This window comes from Carya illinoinensis, chromosome 3 (genome assembly GCF_018687715.1).
Source record: "Carya illinoinensis cultivar Pawnee chromosome 3, C.illinoinensisPawnee_v1, whole genome shotgun sequence".
Lineage (NCBI taxonomy): Eukaryota > Viridiplantae > Streptophyta > Magnoliopsida > Fagales > Juglandaceae > Carya > Carya illinoinensis.
Genome location: NC_056754.1, coordinates 24,923,944 through 24,949,826, shown reverse-complemented (window position 1 = coordinate 24,949,826; position 25,883 = coordinate 24,923,944). Strand labels below are relative to the sequence as shown.

General features: G+C 34.9%; 2 protein-coding genes across 2 annotated transcripts; one reads left to right on the top strand and one right to left on the bottom strand.

Moving 5' to 3' along the window:
* Positions 1-2,553: 2,553 nt before the first annotated feature.
* On the top strand, positions 2,554-7,411 carry LOC122303929 (H/ACA ribonucleoprotein complex non-core subunit NAF1). Its single transcript, XM_043115920.1, has 3 exons — positions 2,554-3,582; positions 5,417-5,494; positions 6,044-7,411. The coding sequence occupies exons 1-3, from the start codon at positions 2,746-2,748 to the stop codon at positions 7,193-7,195; spliced, it is 2,067 nt and encodes a 688-aa protein (XP_042971854.1). The 5' UTR covers positions 2,554-2,745; the 3' UTR covers positions 7,196-7,411.
* Positions 7,412-7,993: 582 nt separating this feature from the next.
* Positions 7,994-12,208, bottom strand: LOC122303930 (protein ULTRAPETALA 1-like). Its single transcript, XM_043115921.1, has 3 exons — positions 11,467-12,208; positions 9,883-10,207; positions 7,994-8,432 (listed from the first exon to the last, which is right to left on the bottom strand). Exons 1-3 carry the CDS (start codon positions 11,678-11,680, stop codon positions 8,258-8,260), a joined length of 714 nt encoding a protein of 237 aa, XP_042971855.1. The 5' UTR covers positions 11,681-12,208; the 3' UTR covers positions 7,994-8,257.
* Between the last annotated feature and the right edge of the window lie 13,675 nt (positions 12,209-25,883).

The following is a 25,883-nucleotide window of genomic DNA, read 5'->3' as shown; positions in this document are numbered from 1 at the left end:
CTTGATGGTCTAGGCTTTCCATCATTTCGTGCCCCTTTATCAGAACGTTGCTTCATCTTCGCCCTCTTTTGCATACTTCCCTTAACCTTTATGGGTATTTATTATCATCAAGCACTCTTTTTTTTTTCACTTCCCTCCTTTTGGCTTCTTTCGCGCTTGTTTTGAGCACTTTGCTACCTTGTTATTTCTCTCTCTTTTCCTTGTGAATCCATGGCCTTCTCTAAAGGCAAACACATGTCTTCATCTCGTGGTGTTGGTTCTTCGCGACCCTACGATTCTCTTACTTGTTCTAAGGGGGCAACCACTAATTCCACTATGGAAGGGCATTTGGTCCTCATTCAATTTTGAGGGCCATCAATGGTCCTCCATTGTTTCCTATCGTGAATTAGACATCGCGAGGGATAGCTTCAACATCCCAGATTTAGTGACTCAATGCCTGCCTGACCAGCATCGCGGAGCCATCAACGCATGAGGTATGGCCGTTTCTGTTGCTTTATATACAACGATTTTTGTGATAGGGCTCTGTTTGCCCTTTGTACGACCTATTCGTGACATGTTAGACGTTCTGGGGCTTGCTCCAACCCAACTTGTGCCTATCGCCTTGCGGATTCTGATGGCTGACTACATTTTTTGGGGCCCATAGGTGATGAATATCCTGACCTCATGGCTCGCGAATGCCTTTCCTTACAAGAGTTCAGATGCTTGGATGAGAATTCTTTGTTATTATTACGAACTTAGGCATCAAAGGCATTCTCCTGAACCCCCATGCCACACACCTCTTTGGTTGCAGGTGATCACATGTGAGAAGTTGTGAAACATGTCCTTAACAAGATTCCACAAAAATAAACCCATAAAATGACTTAGTTTCATATGATACATTACCATAATCAATCCATATGAGTTTGTAGATTTAGTCTAATGAGATCTTTATGTTGTTAAAATATTTCTCTTTTTTAGGCAAAAAATTTGTATTTTCCATTTATTAGGTTGTGTTTAGATGACAAGACTATCTCAGATTTATGTTGTTAAAATATTTCTCTTTTTTAAGCAAAAAATTTGTTTTGCCATGTATTAGGTTGTGGGGGATATGGGATTGGCTCGAGATCACCATGCTTGGAAGAGTTATTGTCAACCCTCATCCATGGTCCGTATTTTGATGAGTCTGGAGTGATCATTTAGGTTGGATAGGATTGGACTATGTACCCTAATTTTCCACACCCATACCAAAAATCAAATAGGTGTTCATACTTTATCAGGATCTTTCTCACTTCTTCATTTGGTCTAGCTAGATCAAAGCTTTATGGTAGAGGTTGCTCAATGTTCAATTCAGCTTTAAGTCTCAGGTATCTTCGCAGTGCTACCCCAAAGATGGAAGCTCTATCAACCTCAATGAGATTTCCATGTACTTGGCCTATTCTCTCTGCATTCTTGTTTGTAAGCATGTCCATTGGTAGCCCATGGATTTGAATCCAAAAGGCAGAGTAGTTTAGTGCAATTTCGTTGATGCTTAGCTCAAGGGGCCAATGTCTTAGGACCATGTGAAACCCTTTGAAGTTTCATGGGTGGTTGGCTAGGATCCTGTCTTTATCTTGCGGCCTTAGAAATGTGAAGAGAAACATATTAGTGTCTATATCCTCAATCATGAGGCCAATCATGAAGCACCACGCTGCTCTAATGGTTGGTGTTCCTGTTGAGAGGTTTCATAGATATCGACTTTCCAACTAGGGTGAGGTTAGAGAAGTGGGTCAGTGGGTGAGCTTCCGATTCTAGTTGAAGATCTTTTCATGACAAAACTTTTGTTTGTGTGATAAGGTTATCAATATCAGATGAGCTAGAAGTTATTTGGCTGTTGTCTGGGATTGGATGGTTTTGTTTATGGCTTGTGAGATTTTTGGTTTGGAGATGGAGGAGTTTTTTGGTGTGAAGGGAGGTTGACTACTAAGAGGGGGATGACTCACTTAAGAGGTAGAGAGCATTCATTTTAAGAATTACAAACATAAGAGGTTAGTAATCAATTTTTTCTATTTTATTACTCTTTTTTTCTATTTTTTTTTTTTTTTAATTCTTGAAGCATAACATGCCACATGTCATTTTTTATTTTTTACCATTTCAATAATTTTATTTTTTCATTATTAGAAACTCATATAATGTTTTTTAAATATTTTAAGTTTGTTATTAATTATTATTTTCAGTCGTGTGACATACTAAGCCAGTGTTTACTCATTTATAAAAATCTATCGTAAATCTGACAAAGAATTTTATTAAAGAGAAATAATTTTTGTAATTATGAAATGTGTAAATGATGTACATTTAAAAAAATTAAATAAATATAAAATTTATTTGAAAAAAATTATTTTTATAATAGTAAATCAAACTCCTTTCCAAAATAATTAACTGAACTTATACATTCCACGACTCTATTGTATATAAAATTACTCTTTATTAAAATAATGTAAACCCAATCAACAAAAGAAAACCGTGTAAAAATAATGAATCGAAGAAGACATAAAACGACATCGTTGGGTCGTCCCAAATCAACCGCCTTCTACGATGTTCTCGCCCATGTACACAAAATTATCCCTAGCTCCAACTCACTAGGGTTTAAGATGCAACCAACCGAACAAAACCCTACTCCACCCTTAACTTCATATATATTGGCCTCCTTTTTCCCTGCAATGGAATTCCACTTCTCCGTGCCCTTGGCTAATCCCTGCTCTGAAAGCTCGAAGTTTTTTCCTTTTGGAAATGGTGGGATTTATATCTGAACCCTCCTCTGTTGATGACCTCGAACAAGCTCCAAAGCTCAAGGATTCAAACAACTCACTTGACCCTTTTGACCCCACACCCGCCGAGTTCTCATTCTTTGATTCTTTCCCAGATTTCGATTCTATAAAAGACTGGTTTGAGGATACAACAATCTCAGATATGGATGATATAGGAAAGGTTGAGTTTGGAAGTCCCGAGAAGCCCATTGAGCTTCTCCAAGCCCAGACTCCACAAGGGCCTGAGCCAATTCGTAATGTTTCTGAGCCAATTGCTCCTGGGTGTGAGGCAAGCGTTGCTGGCTCTGGCTGTGGGGTGAAGGTGGAGGAGTGGGAGTGTGAAAAGTTAGGGAATTCGAGTTATTGCATTGAGGAAGAGATGAGGAAGAAGGTTATTTTGGGTAGTGATCCTGGGAATTCGGATCTGGGCGGTGGGAATGATATGAAGAGTAAGATAGAAAGTGACGGAGATGAGAGTGGAAGTTCGGAGTCTGAGAGTGAAAGTTCGTTTTCGTCAGTGGCAGCTTCAAGTACTGGTAGTGGTGATGATGATGATGAGGAGGAGGAGGAGGAGGAGGAGGAGAAAAGGGAAACGAAGGTGGAGTTGACGAGGGGTGCCGATGAGGCAGGTGAAGTTGAAGAAGGAGAGATAAGGGACGGTGATGATGAGCAGGAGATGAAACGTGGGACTGATGACGACGGTGAAAACAATGAAGCTGATGGAGAGGGGATGGTTGATTGGAGCGATGTTGACGAGGGTGACGATGACGATGAAGGCGGTGCTACAATAGGACCCATTAGATCAACTCATGAACTTGAGGTACACAAATGTCATTTCTTTGTTTCTTCTTTTGGTGGGGGGGTATGTGCATTCCATATTGTGTGATTTTCTTTCGTTGAAATTTGAGGACTACACGAGTACTTCCTGGTTTTTAGTGTTAACTGAAATTGTGCATATTTGCCTGGATGATAGGCTATTATGCTCTGCTATTAGCTTCGGATGGATCTGGACATCTGCATTTCTTTTTCTTTTTTTTTTCCAGGAAAATTGTGCAGCAGCTATTTAATATATCCTGCGGCTGATATTAATGAGTTTATACTTGGATTGGCTAGTTTGGAGTGGCCACAGAGTGCACTAATCATTGCCTAGGAGCTCATTATATTAATTAGTATCTCAAACGAAACAACTACTTCCCAGGAGGAGTGAATGTATATTGCCTAATGTTATGCTCATTTGATTCTATAGGGGATGGAAAGGATTGTCACTGTACTATCTTTTGGAAATAATAAGGCAGAAATTTATTTAACAAGGAAAAACTCCCTCCCTCTCTTCTAGACTTGTATACCCTGTCTGTTTGAGCAATTGCATACACTACTGATTGATTCTCCTTATTTTTTGGATTTTAATTGGGGTTATTCTAGTGGCGCTCCTAAATGACAGGATAATATCTGTTTGTTGATATGGTATACAGTAGGCTCCTAAGTTGATCGTGGCATTCAAGATAAGACTTTTCTTGCACAAGAGTTGATGTAGAATCAACATTTTTATTTGGATGAGTTATTCTTTGGAATTATCATGCTAAACTGTCAGCAGAATTGAAGTAATCGTAAATTGTGAATTAGTTTGTAAAAACTTTTCTTGCTCTATTTTCCATACTTCCTTTTTGGGCCTTAAAACATTTCTTTGCTGTGAGCTTGTTCTTCAAAATTTTTGGTCTATCATTTTTCCCAGACCGGTCTGGTCTAATTATTATTTTTTCTTCTTTTTTTCCCCAAATAAATTAATAAAAAAATTTATTTAAATTACTAAATTAAAATTAAGTGAATTATTAATGTAGATTATGTAACTAGCTCATTAAAATAATATTTTATATGGTCAATGATAATAAATTAAATGAAAATTACATCATTAACTTATATAATTATTATATAAAAATAATATATTAAATTATTAAATGGTGAGTTCGTGATAGGTTAGTTAATTGATATCATATATTTGTTAATTAAAATTTACATTAATAATAATTGTTTTATATTTACTTACAAGTTACGATTTAGGTATAAAAAATCTATCTAATCTAATAACTTTAATTAGATCATAGATGTAGATGTTAGTAATTACTAATTAGTTAATGGTGAATTGATAATATACATTAGTTAATTAATAGAATATTAATTTGTAATTACATATTAAAATTTTATATTGTTAATGTACTAATAGTTTAGATGAAAATTACATGATTAATTATACAATTATTATATAAAATAATATATTTAAAAATTAAAAAAAATACTTTTTCCTATTTGGTCAGTCCGGTCTGTGAAAACCCCACCCGGGGACTGAGACCGACCGGTCCCATGGTCGGTCCGGTCCGGTCTGGACCGAAATGGTTGGTCTAGTCGGGTTTCTCCAGTCCGGACCGACTGTTCTTGACCCCTAAGTGGCAGTCTGGAATCATATAGATAAATATGATATGTTGAAGTGAACAAAGTGAGTTTTTTGGCATCTTATTTGTTTTCTGAAATCTTTTTTAACACTGGAAAGCTGCAACGAACATGCCCATACTTTTGTTTCCTTTATTTTTCAAAACAAGGTTTCTAATAAGGACCACTTAGTACCACATCAGCCTGCAATAAATTATTGAATTTTGCAGGTCCTCCCTCCTGTTCCTCCGGTGGATGTGACCCTGCAACCACATCATCAAATGCTACCTATGGGAGTTGTCTTATCAGTAAGCCCACAGAAACTTTATTCATATAATTTTGTTCTTTCCTATCTTGAATTTCTAAGTTACATACATTATAGAGAATTCGTGTGCTTGGGAGTCCCTGATGATTGATGATTAAATAAACCAAGATTTTACCATGACTGCAATTTTAGAGAGGCATGAAAGCAAAAGCCTAGGGGATCTCACTTCTGTAACTTGATAGCCAGAACCAAAAACTGTCTTTACTTTGGATGTTTGGTGTTTTGATGATCCCCACCTTATCAACCGCAATTTCTATATTTATATTGCTTTCATTGCTGCTCCTCCAAGGTCTTTATCCCACAACCATATCCTCTAACCTATTCTTACATGGGTAGGGGGTGTGAGCTATAGAGCCCGTTGGCATATACATTTGACCTAAATTATGACAACAAAAATGGAGTCTGGCACAAACAATGTTGGTAACTTAAATGTCATTTCTTGAGAAGTTGGATGACCCCTTGATCAGCTTCATATTGATTCTGGCGTACTATTGGATAGATCAGGTTGATGATGTTACTTGATACTTTACAGATTATTGGTGCTCAAGTCATTGTAGAAGGGGTCGAGAAGCACAATCCTCTTAGTGAGGGTTCTATCCTCTGGATAACTGAAAGCAGAACCCCACTGGGACTGGTGGATGAAATATTTGGACCTGTCAAAAACCCATACTATAAGGTAAGATACAATTCAGATAACGAAGTCCCATCTGCGATCCATGCAGGCTCTTCGATCTCTTTTGTACCAGAGTTTGCCAATCATGTGCTCAATGACAAGGATCTTTACAAGAAAGGTTATGATGCATCTGGTGCAAATGATGAAGAGGTGTCGGATGAGGCAGAGTTTTCTGACGATGAGAAAGAGGCCGAGTACAAGAGAATACAAAAAATGACGAAGAGGGGCATAAATGAACCGAATGTTAGAAACAAGAAAAACAATAGAAAGGTCAAAAATAGGGATGGGCAATGGAAAAATGCTCAACCATCATCACGTCAACCAGAAACACGTGTCAATCAGCTAGCATCCACTCAAAACCAGCATAATTTCTCACCTACTGCTGCTGCTGCTGCTGCATTTTCTGTAGGACAAGGTTATGTTAGTGGACCTGGCCTAGTTTCACCATTTCCCCCAACAGCACAGACAGTTGGTTTTAACACACCACTAAATGGAGTTTGGACAAATGGGAATTATGGAATGCCGTTTCAGCCACCACAGGGTGCAGTCTTTCCTAATGGATTCCCAACTAATGGTATGACCTGGCTCCCACAGAATCCTCACCAGCATCTGATGCCTATGCCAAACAGAATGCTGTTTCAGCAGCAGTTTGATCCTAGTCAGAGGTCACTTCCTACTGCAATGTTACCAGCTGAACAGTCAAATATATTTCTTGGACCCACATTTGGACGTGGTCTTGCGGATCAGAATGCCTTAAATCAAGTGACATTTGGGATGGGTTTACAGGGCCGCCATACGCAACCATCAATGAATAGTGGAGAACGAGGAGTCATGTCTAATGGGCTGGAAGTGGAACAAAGCTGTGCTATGCAACAATCCTTTTTCACTCCAGGCAATGTTGAAAATCCCCAGCAAACTAATCTGGGTGCGTCTTCAAGTCGTGGAAGGAAACCATATCGTCGTGGGGGTGGTCGTTTTGCAGGTGGGAGAGCTGGGCGGCAGTCAAAATGATGTTTCTTTGTGTTCCGCTTCACCATAACACATTAACTTATGATAGGCTATGGCCTATGCAGTTTTGGAATTCCATGGTTTGTGTGTTACATAAGTTTCCGATAATATGTTGAAAAATATTTCCCATGTGCAGGCGGTTGCGTTTGCTGTTGATTTTGTAACAAAGGCGGCAACCTACAGCTTTAGTAGATATCTCGTCTTCGTTTTCCTTACTAATGTTTTCGCCACAACTCTCTCTCTCTCTCTCTCTCTCTCTCTCTCTCTCTCTCACTCACACAGATGTTAAGGGTCGTAAAATGAGTGGTAGATGATGTCTGACCAAATTTCTGGTTCTCAACTACAGTGTCAGTACTAATAGAATGGTTAAAAGAACCTTAGAGTTGGCAAATTGAAGAAGATGAGCCATAATTGCCTGTTATTTTTAACAGTTTTCAGCAAAACCAAAGTTAAGGTTTATTCATTCATAAAAATTAAAAAAAAAAAAAGATTTAAGGTTTATTCATTTTAATGGATTGCAGGATGCACGGTTTCCTCAAGTGTCATGTGCTGAATTAAAGCAAAATTAAATTATATTTTTAAACCGGTATTCTCTTTTGTTGTTTTTGTTGTATATAATTCCGACCAATTGAAAACCTTGTGTCTATAGAAGTACCGTACGTCGTACTGTGATAGTAACTAATCATTACTCGTTGGACATAATCATTTTGCACAACAATGCAGCATATTTGACAGAGGCTAGCCGGCTCAACTTAAAAACAAAAAAGAACTTGGATCAGCTACAATTAATAAAGGCCAAGCTTCATAAAAATGATAAATATATTAAATGATAGAAAAAAATAGAAACGCATGCCAGTTATAAATCAGAATAAATTACTGGATCTGAAAGTTTTCAATCAGTAAATGGGAAGTGCGAACACTGATAGGCCAGGAACTGGAAACTCGTGTCCGCTGTAAGGAAGACAAATGGCACCGGGCTTTTCATATGCGGGGCGGGGCTTGAATGGGTAAAAACACCCACCTTATGGAGGAATGTCAAGCTGAACGGGCTGTTGCTTTGGAGACTCAAGTCTTCGCATTCCGGGTAAAGTCGATGCAAGTCTGGCAGCTGCAATCAGAAAAACGACAGATTTCACATCCAAAACACACACAAGAAGTGCAGCCCTTGCATGTTGGAGACCGAGTGCAGCCCCGATAAACCCTGCGACTTGCTCGTTCTTCATCATCGTCACATGTAATTCTGAATACAAGACGGTGTCATACATGGATATATAAATAAAATATGTTTCACAAGAGTATATATACCTACAAAAAATACCAGTGTGCATATAATAAATCAGTCGATTCCCTCAATATCTCTCTATCATCTTCTATAACTTCTATAATTCTTCATGCAATAAAGGTCCGCTCATAAAATTTACACGTCTGGTTTTTTCACCCCTACCAAATAATACCTTATTAAGTTCTATCCCTTGTTATCTTATCTCACTTGTCAAAGCTAACCAAACACCATACCAGCATTAAAACATACCCTCTTCAATAGTGGTTCTAACATGAGGACACATGTTTGAAAATAAATCATTTCAGTTTTAGCTTACAAAAAATAAAAAAAAATAAAAATTCATTTCAGTTTTAGAAAATTTCAATGGAAAGACAATGAGAAATCAGCTAATAATTGAGTATTAAACTGTAAATAAAAAAACCAAGCAAAGTTCCTGAATTAAAGGGGCATGGAGAAGCTACAAGCAAAGTTAATTATGATGGCCTTCAACCTTTACAATATTTTGATAAGTAAAATTGCTTTTGAGCATCACTCCATCTTTGCTAGTCTTCAACCTTTACATAGCCATGTACTATGATAAAGCATAGTGGTTTGATGTGACTAAGAGGTGGGGGCAGTGTTTTTCAATCCCAAGTTTAGGGTAAGAGGTTGAGACCACCAAGACATAGACCCCTTAAATTATGAGAAATGATATTCGTCATCCTCTAATGAGGCATCAAATGATAGGAAAACTTTTTGTTAATTTTCACTCATCTGCCAATCATTTGATGACGCATTAGACGATTATAAAAATAAATAGTCAAAAAGATGGCAAATGGTCTGTCTTGAATTCAAGATAGATGCAGAAGCATCCTTCTCAAAGGTTCAAATACCTACCCATTTCTTCTTTTTTCTCAAAAGTTTCTACCAAGTTTAAACTGTGGAAGCTTGCAAAAGTTTCTACAAATACTATGATAGGAACCAAATTAACTTCAAATTACCCTTCACACTTCATTCTGATTTTACTATGAATATAAACAATATGGCCCGACTCCAGAACTAGCACGACTGGGTTGCCCCAAGTCCGTTAAGCAAACTTGCATCTTAAACTACCTTGAAGGTTACTTACAAGCTATATAAGATTCCATTTGTGGTAACAAAGCACAACGATATCCTAGGTGGAAAAGACCACTCTACAATATTAGACAGCAAACGGGCCAGTACAGTGATTGAGCAAACAGCTAGACTTTAGAAAAAGATTTGACAGATTTAAGATAAGTATAAAACCTATTACCTAGGGGTAAAGGGACATAAAAACGGCAACACGCCACTGAATGGCTAATAGCCTGGTATATAAAATAAGGGATTCAGCACTATTCATTCATGAATAGAAAAAGATGCATTCATTCAATGTAGGGGGCAAGCATACTTATCATATGGAAGATCAGAACATTTCCAATTTACATCTGCCAAAGCATCATGATGAATGCGACATTCCTCTTTTGTCCGCAGACGGAACCTGCGCTCCTTGTTGCATCTAGTACAGCGAGCAAACTCATCACGGTGACAAAGTCGTCCATTTTGGGATCTGTGGGACCCATTAGCATTTTTGGATGCTTGGTTGTAGTATTTGAGCAGCACTGTCTTAAACAATGGAACCTTCTCCCCATTAACTATGACCCAAACATTGTTCTTCCATTTCCTAGCAGTCTCTCTTCCAGAATGCTTCTCAAATGCAGCTGGAGTCAGCTTGTCTACTCATTTAAATAGTCAATAAAAGAATTAGATTATCAGAAATTTTTTGATAAGTAGAATTAGAATATCAGAATTGGAGGATAAAAAGGGATCCTAACATAATACCATATAGCACGTGCTGTACACAACAGAAAAGAAAGTGTTCGCATGAATACATGAGGTGGAATATAAATAAAATTATTCAGTGAACCACAAAGATCCATTATCACTAATAGAGCATCCACATCTCAAGTGCTCATCAAATTTCATCACAAATCCAAGTCCAGAGCATGCAATCTTTCTGAATTCAAGTTTGGCATTGTAAAAAGAGTAGTTGAAGCAATCCTCAGGAATTTTCTAGGTGCAAATCCAGCAGGCTCAGCCATTACAAGGCGGATACAAAAAACTGTTTATAGGAGGAACGCAGGACCTTCTTAAATCGTCAGTCACCAACACTACAATATAAAGCTTCAACTTAGACACCTGCACCATGGAAACGAAAAGGCATGCAGACCAAGAGATGCACGAAACACATTCTAACTTAAAAACCATGGCCATGCTTGGTCATCAGAATCCAAGCTCAAAGTTCGATCATTGCCCAGAAACGAACAAGGCCTAACAACAAACGGATCATCATAGCATCACCGGCAGATATGCCAACGTCAAAATGAAGAGCCAGATTTCACCAGGGACAGCAGTCGCAACATACCAACAAATCCAAGAAGAAAACATGGAGAAAACCCATAAAATATACAACCACTGCTACAGCATCCCCTTACACTATACTCTGCCAAATAGAAATAACAGAACTCGGGGGGTCAAAACCATCTAAAAGACCTAGCCTAAAGCATTAAAATCATAAAATCACAACCATAATGACAATGCAGGTTTTCTTCTAAGATACGTACCCGAAGACAACCACTGCAATAGATAAAGAAGCCACGTTTCAATCTGAACCGAACCATATCAAGTTGGAAATATCCAAATACATAACTACATTATTTTGTGTTTAGCATTAAAGGGAACTCATTCACTGAGACAAAACAACATACAGTTAAACTGTGGAACAGCCAAACGACGAATAACTTGCAAGGTTTTCCATCACCAAAAATCTAATCCCGAAACAGATTAGATAACAGGAAGTGGCAAACATCAACGTCAAAGACCAGTTTACCACAACCTATATATGCACACGCATATACACATCCAAACATGCATAAAAATCAAAACCCATTTCCCAAAAAGATCAAAAGAAGGCAGAGAGAGAGAAGAGAGAGACCTTCCTGACAACCAGGGGTGCATTCACAAATGATCTCGAGGTCACCATTTTGGAAAACCCTAAGCCTCCCAACAGCATCACCATATCTATGACTGGTACAACCACACGTGACCTCTATGTAGTCCAAGCCTCTCTTCACCCCACTCATCTCTCGCAGCTCCTCATCGCTAAATATCACCACCAACTCACTGTCTCTCTCTGCCCCATTAGCCATTTTCTCTTTCTCTCTTCAAGCAAAAAAACCAAAACGAAAAGAACTCTCTGTTCTTAAACAACAAAGAGAAGGCACCCACAAGATATTTCGGAGAGAAATCGCAGAAAAGGTCAAAAAGAAGCCTGAAAGAATCAGAAACAGAAAACAAGGGTATTTGGGTATAAAAGAGAGAAACACAGAAGACTATATATGAAAGGGGTAGAGAGATGAGGCTCAAAGAGCGCACATCTCCAAAGGGTCACTGCGAGAGATCTGGTGGAGAAAGCGTTGAAACTTGAAAGTGGCGGAGAGAGAGAGATAAAGAATTAGAGAGAGAGAGAGAGAGAGGGTGGTTGGGTTGGTGATGGGTTTGGGTTTGGGGCCGTAACTCGCGAATGAATGAGCTGGCGAAGGGGCGAAAACAAATGTCGTGGGGTGAAGAGGTTAAAGGCCGCTTAGGGTGCTACTTGCATGATATGACATGAGAGAGAGAAGAGAGATAGAGAGAGATGATGGCCTTGGGGTCAGGGCTTTGGGTTATGTGGGGAAAATCCCTCTCCTGGGAAGCAGACGAGGTTTTTTCGATTAGTGTTGTTTCCAAGTGTGCTTTTTTCCTTTTCACTGCCACACCCTCACACACTTGCTTTTTGTTGCAATTAGGCTTATTTTATAAAATAATAAATTCAATAATTTATAAACAAATGTGATATCATCATAATAACATAACATAACATAAATATCTTTGTTATTAAAAAAAAAAAAAAACTTTAAATGCCCTAGATTATGAAAAAGCAAGGTGTCAAGCATATATACAAACACCAATATTTATGACTTCAAAAAAAAAAACCCAATATTTATCTAAATAAAGTTTTACAGGTTTAGTTTATTATAATAAGTTTTACAGTCATCAAAAGATTTTATAAAAATAAATTTATAAAATATCATGATTAGATATGATACATTTATTATAAAATTCTGTTTATAATAAAATAGATCTAATTTTTAATATAAAATCATATCAATTTATAAAAAAATAAAAATTTATTATTAAAATATTTCTCAAATATATTGGCGGCAAGGCAAGGAAGGTGAGGAGGCGTGGATTGACCAAGTAAATACGATGATCATGGTGGATGCTAGGTGGTGAAAATACCACCATATGTTTATTGTTATTCATCTGTGGATACAAATCCACCTCATCTCCCAAATGAACCCTTTTTTTTTTTATTTTCTAGAACTCATCAAAATGTACTACGACTTTTCATGTGCGGCTTGACCCATCATTGTGTAGTTTCAAACATCGTATGGTGGAATAAAGTACATCTATACGTGTCATTGACAATTCAAAATTACGTGTATACTATTCTCTCTACTTGCATCTATAATTCCGGGCTATATATTTGATTAATGTTTCCAAGAAATATTAAAGCTAGAGTTTTGTAAGACGTATGGCACCACCACCACTTACATGTGTACTTTGATGATCTACATTTAAGTTATTTGCACGCATATTAATATACAGCTCCTACTTATATATATGTATATGTGAAAATTGGGCATAGTGAATAGTTCATGACCTTACCAAATAAAACAGTAGGAGAAAACCAAAAGTTGGTGTACTATTTATTTAAGAGAAATGGAATCTCACCCAAATGATGAAGATGTTTTTCAACTGTATTGGTAGAATTGCATGATTAATCTGTTGGAAAGCATGACTACCTGCCTTGTTTATATATAGAAACACAGACGCGTCCAGTCTTTGGCCTTTTTATATATATATATATGGGTTCTGTAGCCATCCTTTTGGGTGTCAATAGCACATATATTTTAATGCTCCTCTATGCCACTAATTCTTAAAGTCTTGCATGGCATTGTTTATTGCATTATGAACTAAATGATTGCAATGTCCAGCACGCATGCATTATATATATAAGACAGGGCCTGGCAATCTGTATGAAATAGAACCGCAAAAGGTTTGAGAACCAAGTTTGTGGGCATGTGATTGTCCTCATAGCTCATAAACTTGCGCATGAGCATGCCCTTCGAACTCATAACAAGGCTTACTGCCAGGAGACATGCAGGAATCTTAGTTAACCGATTGAGCTTTGCAAATGAGTATATATCCTGTTTGTTATCACTGGGAAAGAGGGTCTGTAGTGATGGCATGCTTCCCATTTTTTGCCATGATGATGATCAAAACTTGCCTATACTTTTGCGGTCAAAGATCAGCATCATTCCTCGGTCGGGAATTAGGCAGGACAGGTTTTATAGACTCTTGAGAGTCATTGCTTCCTTGACAATAATGCATGCCGGTTCACTTTTTGGACAGCTCATACTAAATAAACCCTCTGTTGTTTGAACTTTAAACCCAGTAAATATATAGATTATCTTTTATGGTGTCGTTAATGAGATATGAAATTTAAACAGATACCGGTGCTTTTATCGGATGTCGATCAGTGAATTACAAGCTGTTTTACTGCAGCTTGGCTTGTAGTACAATGCATAAGCACCGCTTGGCAACATTATTTTTTCAATCAAATCGGCTTTTCTAATCAACAAAGGCCGATTCAAGGGTCAAGCAGCTGTGTTTCTTTCTGTTGGTTCTTCGTCCCGTTATGATGCCACCCATCATTTTAATTAAAAAAGCAAGTTGAATTCAGTGACAAGGTTGTCTTATCTTCTGTAGTAGAACAATAGATAAGACCCTTTTCCACTGTGGAATGTGATTCGAAAGATGATTTGTCGGTCACATACACTGATTATATAAAGCATATATAATCTCTCCCACCTTTGCATACAGAGAGTCTGCACACACAGCCAAGTTAGCCAACCATTACCTTAACAAGTGCAACATACAATTATGGACCTCTTTATATTATTTTATAGTCTGAATAATTAATGTGTACCATACACGTATGACAGCTTCCAACATTAATATACAATCACAATGAACTTTTCTAAATTGCAGCAGTCAAAGCCTATGAAATAGGGTGTGAAGGAAGCCTATGATCAGGACCAATTCCTTACAAAATATTCCACCAATATAGTTGCTTTGAGTTCGGATGTATGAACTTTTGCCACGTGGGGAAATACCATTGATGATCATCTTGAATAAAGCTTGCTTGTTTTTTTTTTTAATAAAGCTTGCTTGTTAATTTGAAGAAAGCCATTCACTGGACCTTAGTTTCCACGGGGAGAACCAGTCCAAATATTACTCCAGCTTGATTAATGTATAGTTGGCCTACCAATTTGAAATGCATGCATATACTATACAATGACTCTAGTTCTCATAGTCTTTTGACATTTCATTACTAGCTTACTAAATACGAGTTCTTCTGTTTGATGATCCACAAAATACCAAATCTTGAGCGGCCGTCAACTGCTGCTTTTGCCACACAGTGATGATGGGTTCCTTTTTATTTTTTATTTTTTATAGTATCCAATGCAAAGGTAGATGCTGAAGTAGTTCAAACGTCTCAGACAATGACAGCTTGCTTGATTGGCGTCAAAAATGTTGTTTCAAATACCTTCAGTACCGCTGCACTTTGGCGGTGCCTAACCTTACACAGCTAGCTCCTGCTGTAATTGAGAGAGCCTCGAAAGTTTAAAGTCTTTTAAAGCGCACGCAGAAGTTATAGAGTCATCTAGGTCAGTGCACAAACAGCATATAGGTTTGGTTGGTGTGGATATCTAAGCACTAATTTGCATGAGCTATATGTTTTTATAACTTTTTTTATTTTATTTTTTACTGCCTTTCTCTAACAAGGCCAAAAGTTTGATGCCTCTCATCTGGTAGATTGGGGAGGGATCAGCTTTCTGGGTTGGCGTTGAACATACACCCCCTGAACATGACATGTATTCAAGCTAAAGAATGAAAAGGTTGATTTGGTTTCTGTGTAACAAAATGGTGGGTATGTCAGCAATGCCCAGGTCATGGTTTCAGTTTTATGTATGCAAAATCTCTCACTTCTGGGGCTGCGTAAAACCCGATGTTTTTTTCTTTTTCTTTTGTCAATTTTCAGTGTTTCTGACCACAAGTTACAGCATCTATATATATATATATATATGAAATAAACTTTTGGCGACATTTGAAGCCGATGATTATTACACTTGGTGGTCTGTTGCGCGAGGCTTTTGGTCGGGGACCATTTGATCAAGAAAACCTCAAGGCTATTATTGTGGGTTTTGTGTCAGCCCAATGGACCATGTTTTCTTTCCAATCTGCGTGAAACACCACATCTGAATCACACGTTATGTATTCAGAGTTTTCATCCAATTATGTAATGATAATAATTCTTTATTCAAGGCTGCATGCACCCGAGATCAGGTTTCCAGCATATGTAAACACCATGTGTGACCCTAACTTAGTACGGTATAAGTTCAGGGGAAAAAAACAAAAACAAAACATAATTCTGGCTGGAGCAGGCAAACATTCATACATACAGTCGTCCAGTACCAGACATTAAGCAGATATTAAAGGCTTAAAGAGATTATTCTGCTCCCAATTCGCCATTAGAGTCGAGTCCTCACGAAGATGGAACCATCCTGTAAGTATTCGATCGATGCATGCCCCATAAAGTTATGACTTGTTTCAATCACTATTCCATCCATGGGTCTTGATCACGCAATTAGTTTTCTTAGTTCTCTGAATCCGATCCCTAAAGTACTAAATAATAGTTAAGAAATAGATGAACTAGTTGTTAATTAATTTCAAGAATATTTGGAAAAAAACAAAGGTTTAAAAGCAAGCAAAACCTCCTGTTTCTGTGACGTGCTGGGAATGGTATGCTGTACCATGTCCAGAGCAGGACGTCACTGTCACAGGGTACCTTTATTACTGTGCAATATCCCGCATTGCAGCTCAAATGCCCAGAAACCGACGGCGTCCTTTCTCAGCTTTTATCTAATCAAAAGGTGCAACATTATATAACGTCTCCCATAGTCAATATTATATGATCATCGATCACCAACTGTAAAAAGTAAAAGGTACCATTAAAATAATACAAAAATGAAGAAACTGATACACTCTTCTTTCTGCTGCATTCATTGTTTACCTTTACATTTCAGTCAACAGCTAGGAGTAGGATTATCTCATCCGAAATACACCATTTTAAAGGCCCTGTGATCTTTATGGTTGTAGTATCCCGGTGCCACAAAGGCCCAAAGCCACACTCCTCTGCTGTCTATCATTATCTGCAAGGAACAAGTCAGAGTTATTCATTGCCTTTAAATCTGCTCAATCTTACAATTAGATCATTTGCTTGTTATTCCTTTTGCTTAGGTTGCCTTCCTCTTAACTTTCTTCGCTTTTCTCACCCCATTTGTAAGATATATATCTTTTCTATTCAATTATGGTGGTGGTGGAGGTGGAGGATCCCTAAGGCTAAAGACAGCGAGGGATGGTTCCTTCTTGAGCCTTGATTGTCGCCTTTCCCCAGTTGGTGGGCATTGTTGCTAGCCTCTCAGGCAATGAATCAAATTGATTGATCACCTCCATTGATGCACTGTCTCCCTTGTGTCTTCGACAATCTTCTCAATATTATGAGCCACCACTTTTGGTGCTCACAACGAATCATTGCCCAAATAAAATTAGTTCTAAGCCAAAAAAAAAAAAAAAAAACATATTTATACAAAGAAACTTGTTATTTATTTTGTCTCTTCTTGTACTTTTTATTCCACAATAATTTATCTCTCTTTCACTTTTTTTCCACGAAATATTAAAAAGTAGAATATTTAAATAATACAAAAAATAGATAAGCTGATATATGATATATTGTAAAAATTAATATATAAAATAGAAAAATTGAGTTTTGTTGAACCCAAGATTTCAAGTTTTGTGTAATTATATATCTACACATGGATTTTGATCATAACAAATGAATTCAAATAATAAAGGAGTCTCAAACTCAAGTTGTCTACACAATGAAGTCAAACACATTAAGGAAACAAGTATGAACAAGAAGGGAACAAGTTCACATTAAAATCATAGAGTAATGTTGTAAATCTCTTAAATTCGAAATTAGGATTAAAACTCAAAATTAATATTTTATCATAAAACATTAAAATACATTTTCCACATGTGCATGAATATTTTGAAAATTAAATTTGAAAATTTTGAAAGATGATTGATTGTCATCTTTCACATGTGCATTACGTGATTAAAAGTTTGAATTTTGAAAATATTAAATATGATTGATTATCATCTTTCACATGTGCATGTTTTATTTGAATATTTTCAAAAGTGATTGATATTTTCCTTTTCTCATATGCAAAAAGTAAAAAAATTAGGTTTGAATTTTTTGAAAAGTAAAGAGTTCTCCTTTTGTCATATGCTAAAAGTAAAAAATTAGATTTGAAATTTTTGAAAAATGAATGATATTGTCTTTGACAATTAAAAAAGAAGAACCTTTTATTTGAATTTTTTGAAAAAATGAATGATGTTGTCTTTGACATGTGAATATTTTTAAATTTGAATATGAAGTCTCATATGCCTATAAATAGATCATTTGAGAGTTTCACTTTTACAACATCCAGAGACATCCAGAGCATACAACATTCATTCAAAACTTTCATTCTCCCTTCTCTAAGCATTGAACCTTAATCCTTATTTATTTTGAGAGATATAGTTTGTCCTGTATTGTTCTTATTTCACTCATTGAAAAATGTTTTCTGATAACGTACCCACTATCAGCTCTTGTATTAGTAAAAGGGTGTGTATAACCCTTTTCTGTGTAGAAAGTGTTCTACGCAAGGATAGTTGAATCATCACGTGTAAGGTGATTGTAAGTGTAGAAGGTGTTCTACACGGATCCTTCGTAGCGGTGTTGTTCAAATGTGTAATAGGTTTCTATCTCTACTTAAAGGAGGTTGAATAGTGAATTTGGGGATCCTCAAGAGGTAGCTTGAGACGAGGATGTAGGCAGTGGGGCCGAATCTCGTTAACATACTGATTTTGTTTCTCTCTTATCCTTACTCTTTATATTTATTATTATTTCTTATTTTGTTTATATTTTATATTGTATATTTGTTTTATAATTGTTATTTTTTTTAATACAACTCAATTCATCTCCTTCTTGTATTAGTCATCTGGGTAACAGATTTGTTGCCCAGATGACTAACACAAGAGGGGGGGTGAATTGAATTGTATTAAAAAAATTAACAATTATAAATCAAATATATAATATAAAATATAAACAAAATATGAAATAACAATAAATATAAGGAGTAAGGGTAAGAGAGAAGCAAACTCAGTATGTTAACGAGGTTCGGCCCCACTGCCTACGTCCTCGCCTCAAGCTACCCCTTGAGGATTCCCAAATTCACTATTCAACCTCCTTCAGGTGGAGATAGAAACCTATTACACCTTTAAACAACACCGCTACAAAGGATCCGTGTAGAACACCCTCTACACTTGCAATCACCTTACACGTGGTGATTCAACTATTCCTTGTGTAGAATACTTTCTACACACACAAGGGTTATACACACCCTTTTTCTGATACAAAAGCTGATAGTGGGTAGGTTATCAGAAAACACTCCTCAACGAGTGAAATAAAAACAATACAGCGCAAGCTATATCTCTCAAAATGAACAAGGATTAAGGCTCAATGTTTAGAGAAGAGAGAATGAAAGCTTTGAATGAATGTTGTATGCTCTTGGTGTTGTGAATGTGAAGCTCTCAAATGATCTATTTATAGGCATATGAGACTTCATATTCAAATTTAAAAAGATTCACATGTCAAAGACAACATCATTCACTTTTTCAAAAAATTCAAATAAAAGGTTCTTCTTTTTCAATTGTCAAAGACAACATCATTCACTTTTTCAAAGAATTCAAATAAAAGGTTCTTCTTTCTCAATTGTCAAAGACAACATCATTCACTTTTTCAAAAAAAATCAAACCTAATCTTTTACTTTTGGCATATGACAAAATGAGCACACTTTCATTTTCAAAAAATTCAAACCTAATCTTTTACTTTTTGTATAAGTCTAAAAAAGCATCAATCACTTTTGAAAATATTCAAATAAAACATGCACATGTGAAAGATGACAATCAATCATCTTTAATATTTTCAAAGTTCAACCCTTTAATCAAGGCATGCACATGCAAAAGATGACAATCAATCATCTTTCAAAATTTTCAAATTTAATTTTCAAAAATATTCATACGCATGTGGAAAATGTATTTTAATGCTTTATGATAAAATATTAATTTTGAGCATTAATCCTAATTTCGAATTTTGAAGAGATTTACAACATTACTCTATAATTTTAATGTGAACTTGTTCCCTTCTTGCTCATGCTTGTTTCCTTGATGTGCTTGACTCCATTGTGTAGACAACTTGAGCTTGAGACTTCTTTATTCTTTGAATTCATTTGTTATCATCAAAATCCATGTGTAGATTTATAATCACATGAAACTTGAAATCTTGAGTTCAACAAGATTTTGATGATATATTTTAAAAGTAGAATGAAAAATCCATTATGAGTGCTCTAAAATAATAAAGAAATAGAATCCAAATTTCTTCAAATTTGTAAGTGTAGGTGGAAAATGATAGTGTGACTCACAAATGTACCCACTCGTGTATTTTTTAAAAAAAAATAGTTAAGGAAGTGACCATAAATAAATTTATATATTTTTTAATTTTTTCTTCATAATTGTTTAAAAGGTTTTTCTAAAAAAATTAATTTGCAATACTGTGTTATCATGTAAGAGCTGAACTTATTCGTAAGTGAAAAGTATCCTCACTTAATATTTATATTTATGAAAAGATTTTAATATGAACTTGTTCCAATATCATGTGATAGTTCTTCAATTATAAATAATAATATAACAAATGCTAAATTTTGAAATATTTAGGAACTGGGAAATATTAATGTTGGCGTTATGGTTCTGTAGTTGTATTTATGATTCAAATCTCACATTTATATATGTTGTTTTATGGGATACGTGCAAAAATTTTGAGAGTCAAAGTTTTGTTGTTTTAAGATTAGTTTGAGAACCATTTTACCACTTTACAATTAAATAATATTTAAAAAAAATATATCAAAAAATTAAATTAAAATTCAATAAAATTCTTAAAAATCGATTTTTTATTATTAAGTTGTATAAATAACTTTTGGGCTTATCATATTTGTAAATGATTATTATAACTAGTGACATTGGGACCATGAAAACAAAACAAAAAATAAAATAAAAGTAATAATGGCACGAGCAATGATTTAAATTCCATGGCGCTATGTTAAGGTGTAAATTTAAAAAAAAAAACAAATTTATAAAAATAAAGAAATAGGAAAATCGATTGAACCGACAAACGGTTCGATTCGTTTTTAAGAATCAAAACGAATAACGAGTCGAATCCGGTCTTAGATCTATTCAGTATCAATTTTTATATTTAAAAAATGAATTGGTTTTTAAGGACCGAAACCGGTTCTAAATCAGTTTGGTATCCATTTTTATATTTTGAAAATAGGTTTGAATAAGCTCGAACTAGTATATATAGATATTTTTTTAATTTTTTATATTATATATATTTATATTCTATATAATTATTATACTTTGTTATATATATTATATGCTAAATTGTTAATTAATATAACATGAAGTTTTACTAGTATTATTTATTAGTTTTATAACTAATAAGTTAATCTTACTAATAAGTTAAACACTATTTATACTATACTAGTATAATTAGACATTACTGAATTAGTAACTGTTCATAATAAATATTAAATTCTAACAACTAAATTGAATGTTAAATTAAATTAATTAAGCTTTCAGTTAATCTCCGGAGTAGTCTTTACAAAGAGGAAAAAGAAGATCAGTCAGCAAAAGAACGTGCTCTCTCTCCGTAGTTCCACCCAAACTACCCTTGGCATCAAGAGTGCTACCCTGTCTCCGCCCTGAGGGGGGTTGGAGCTTCAGCTCCACCCTCCCTCCTCTTGTCCGACACTGGCCGGTGTAGTAAATAGTTTTTTTTCCCATTTTTTCGAGTTTTTCCGTTCATAGCACAAAGAAGTGTCAATCTCTTGCCTACTGGACACCTCCAACTGCAACGCGTCACTCTAGCAATTTTTACAGCCACTTGATCTGTTGGATGGTGGAAGAATTTTTTCCAAAAAAGTGACACGTGAATCTCACATGCGGCCTTTTACCGTGCCTGAATTCCACGCGCCTCCGCGCCAACAAGCCTTAGCCGGCGTCATGCGCGACTTCACTTAGACTAGCAGCCTCAATTTACCCAGGCCCGACCACTGGCTCCCTTCCTTGTGTGGCGCGTGATCTACACACATCGTCGCAGTCAGTGATGGTCATTTTTTGGTATATTGGCACGCCTTTTCGGTTGTTATGTTGTTATGTTCCCGCTTTCCATAACCGATGATCAAGATGAAGTGGGCATAGAAGTTTTCTACAATCCATCCAGACAAATAAGCAGCAACACACACCTTCATGTTGTGATTTTTTAGTCGCAGTTTAATAGTCTGTTTATCAAACTATTCAAAACCGCTTTAAGCGGCATTCTCCTTAGTGAGAAATGGGTGAGAGCCAATTTTGGCTCCAGATACTCTTTTTTATTTTCCTTGGTGTTGCATTTTGTTTATTTTGGGATGTTTGTTGGAGACTCTCACTCTACTGAATCTTGTATCATGCATCATTTAGTTTTTATCAATGAATAACTTGCTTAAAAAAATAAAAATGAATGTTAAATAATACTAAACTTATATAGTGCCACATGTGTAAATAGTAAATCGAAAAAACTAGACTAGATGAAACCGAAATATGAAAAATTGAAAGTCTTAGTAATGAATCAGTTTGAACCGTTTTTAAATTTTCAAAATTTATCTAAAATTGGATCGAACTAGACTGGTTACACTTCTAGTTTGTATAAAGATATACACTTTGAAATGTTGAATTCTACAAATTAGTTAATGTACGAGAAATGATATTTCTTCACTAATTTTAATTTTTCCAGGTCACTTTACGATGAGACTCACCTTAGATTAGGATGATTAGATCCATGCAAGTGGAGTGAGAGATTAACGTGAAAAAAAGAAAGAAAAAAGAGCTAAAATAGATGGGAAAGGAAAGGGATACGTAATTATCAATATTAAACCTCTTATCTTTTCTTTATTTATTTCCTACATTATTATACCTCTTAAGCTCTTATCTTCTGCTCTGAGATTGATGATGTCCCGCATTTTTTAAGAGTTACTTTTATTTGTAAATAAGAATTTAGATAAGATTTAATTTATAAAAATTAAATTTTAAAAAATAATGATTTAAATTAAATTATATCATATAAATACTTATAAATAAAATTATCGTTCTTTGAAATCTGCCTTAATGCAGCTGTGATTAGACTATGACTCGACACGTGTAGAGATTCACGGTAATTATGTGTTAGGGCGCACAAAGGAACAAGAAGGCAGACAGCGTAAACCGACAGTACGGTGATCCCAGAGTTTCAGGGTTCGAACGTCAAAAGCGTGTAAAGATTTGGTGGTGCCCTACGAAGGCTATCCATTTTTTAACGTTAATCCAACCGTGATTAACATTTTGGGATGTTCAATCCCCACTCGCATAAGCAAGAGCGTGAAAACCCATTCTTTGACATTGCATTTTAATTTCCATCTTTGGATACAAAAAATATTTGGGAGGTGGAATTAAAAGAGCAATTTTTACATATATGGCACACGTGGGAGTTTTGTTAGAGGTAACTGAAATTCTATTAAGGTATATTAATCTTAATTGTGTTTTTAATATAGTAAGCACATCTCAAATTTTAAATTGGTTTAATTGGGAGTTTGTGCCAACTGCTTTTGGATAAAATAAAGGGCATTAATTAAAGTTGGAGCTTGGTGGTTCTTTGCCATATTAACAACATCTCATGAAATTATAAGTTAGGACTCATGAAATTAAAGTTCACTGGTGTTGCCATTTGTGTAGTTCAAATATCTCATAAAATTCTTTTTTGAACTCTTAACTATCTTTGGTTAGTTGAATGATTTCAACTATCATAAATTAATTATTGATGAAACTTATTATTTTTTTAACTTTTCGTTGAAAAGTTAAACATATTTACATTCAAACACATCTTAATTTTATATTTTCAAAAACCGATACTGCATCAATTATCCTCCTAAACCGGTACTTTCGATTTTACTAGTTTCAGTCCGATTCAGTCCCTTTTTTTTGATTTTTAACATGTATTAAATCTCTAATATCTTATATATACTTATATATATTATTAGTATATATATAAATATTAGTAGTACACTAATACTATTAGTATATAGTAATACTATTGGTATAGTACTATTACTATATGTTAGTGATAATATAGTAATTAATATACTAATGAATATTAGTATTACTTTATATTTATCAAGATGAAGATGCTGAGAATTTATTAAGCCATAAAATATAATTAATATATATTTTATATTTAAAACATATGATCAAATAAATATTCATGTTTAAGATTAAAATTTTATGTTATAAATTATAATATAACATTATTTCATATATAATTATAATTTATAAAATTATATATAATATAAAACATATTATATATAATATTAAAAATTAATTAATAAATAAGCGAACGAGTCTGATCTGGTCCTAGAAAACATAAAACTGAGAACCGGTCACAGATCGAACGAGTCCAAAACCAGACCGAACCAATCAGTCTGGGCCAATTTTCTAGTTTATTTTTACAACCATACTTAAAATATTGTTCTCTTGGTCAGAATTATTTAATGCGGTGTGACTTTGTGGGGTGTCACAATAAATGCAGTGTGACATCTTGTCCATTCTGCCCTACAGCAGGTGCACTTCATCAGACTCCTCCTCACTTTATGTCAAAAGATCAATGGCATTCTATATTTCCCGTCTACTTGCTTGCATAGGATCTTTGAGGCTCGATATTGTAGGGGAAGGTCGGGGTGATGTGCTCCAATTCCTTGCACTTTTGGGCTTCCTGCATGATTAGGGCCATGGGGCGGTCTGAGCTTGGTGGCTAGGGGCCATTGATGGGTCGAGGGGCCGTCCGATTGGCCTGGCTCTCCGTATTTTGGCATGTCTTTTGAGCGTTTGGCCTAAGGGGAAAAATCTCCTTATATAGAGAATTTGGAGATGGTTTATTAATGCAAAAAGTTTTTTTTTTTTTTTGTGTGATAAAAAAATTAAAGTAAATTACATTAGATCAATAGATATAATTAAAAATGAGATTTTTAATTTGACATATCATATTAAATAGTATAAGCTTATAATTTTTATTGCCTAAAGTCTCTGTATACCAAACATTTCTCTAAAGATAAATAATTTGTATGAGTTTGAAATAGATAAGTTCTATATAAGTACTTATAAAAAAAATAGATCCCACATAAAAAAAAAGTATAAAAAAATTATTCTTTATTAGTTAAATTAATTTTTTTTTTAAAAGGATTTGTATGAGACTTATTTATTTGAAAGTTGTACCTAACATTAGAGCAAAAGTAGTAGACTCAATAAAGTTTGGCCAAAATTTGATTAGGAAATTTGATTTTACAAATTTAGATAACCACTTTTCAACAACACCAAATAACATACTCAATAAATTTATCACTATTATATTAAAATATTGATTTTGACATTTTCATTTATTTTAATTTTAATTGTAATTTGAATATTTATTAGTTATTAAAAAATTACAAATTAATTTTTTGATGTTCATATTATTCCAATGGATAAAATTTTTTAACCTTTTTTTTTACAACGGTCATATATTTTTCAACTGATATATTTTTTCAATAGTTATATTTTTTCAAATATAATATAGATGCAAATTAAAGCAAAAAGCTACGCAAATGATTAAATATGCCTAAGGAACAAAAACTAAGAAATACAGCAGGTAAAAATCGAAAACAAGAGTCAATGGAAATTTTTTATGCTAAAATAACATTTGGCCAGCAGCTAGGGCTCAACAGATTTGCTCATTAAAATTGATAAAAGTTAAAATTTTTATAGTTTTATACTGAGTCCACTACAATCTATTTTTATGTTTCCTAATTAAATACTAGACAAATTTTAATTTTATTAAGCCCAATGTAATTCTTACTCTTTCTTTCAAATATTTTATTTTACCTAATCAAGAATGTTGGGCACTCGCTTTGAAGTAACGTGGGAACGAATTCATTATTTCATAATCGCGTTTCGGACAGTTTAAACTAAAGTATGATCAAT

Coding starts and splice junctions, on each gene's coding strand:
- LOC122303929 (XM_043115920.1), top strand. CDS start 2,746: ATGGTGGGATTTATATCTGAACCCTCCTCTGTTGATGACCTCGAACAA. Junction 3,583..5,416: donor GATCAACTCATGAACTTGAG/GTACACAAATGT, acceptor TGAATTTTGCAG/GTCCTCCCTCCTGTTCCTCC. Junction 5,495..6,043: donor CTATGGGAGTTGTCTTATCA/GTAAGCCCACAG, acceptor GATACTTTACAG/ATTATTGGTGCTCAAGTCAT.
- LOC122303930 (XM_043115921.1), bottom strand. CDS start 11,680: ATGGCTAATGGGGCAGAGAGAGACAGTGAGTTGGTGGTGATATTTAGC. Junction 10,208..11,466: donor CACCCCTGGTTGTCAGGAAG/GTCTCTCTCTTC, acceptor TTAAATGAGTAG/ACAAGCTGACTCCAGCTGCA. Junction 8,433..9,882: donor TCTGATCTTCCATATGATAA/GTATGCTTGCCC, acceptor TCTTGTATTCAG/AATTACATGTGACGATGATG.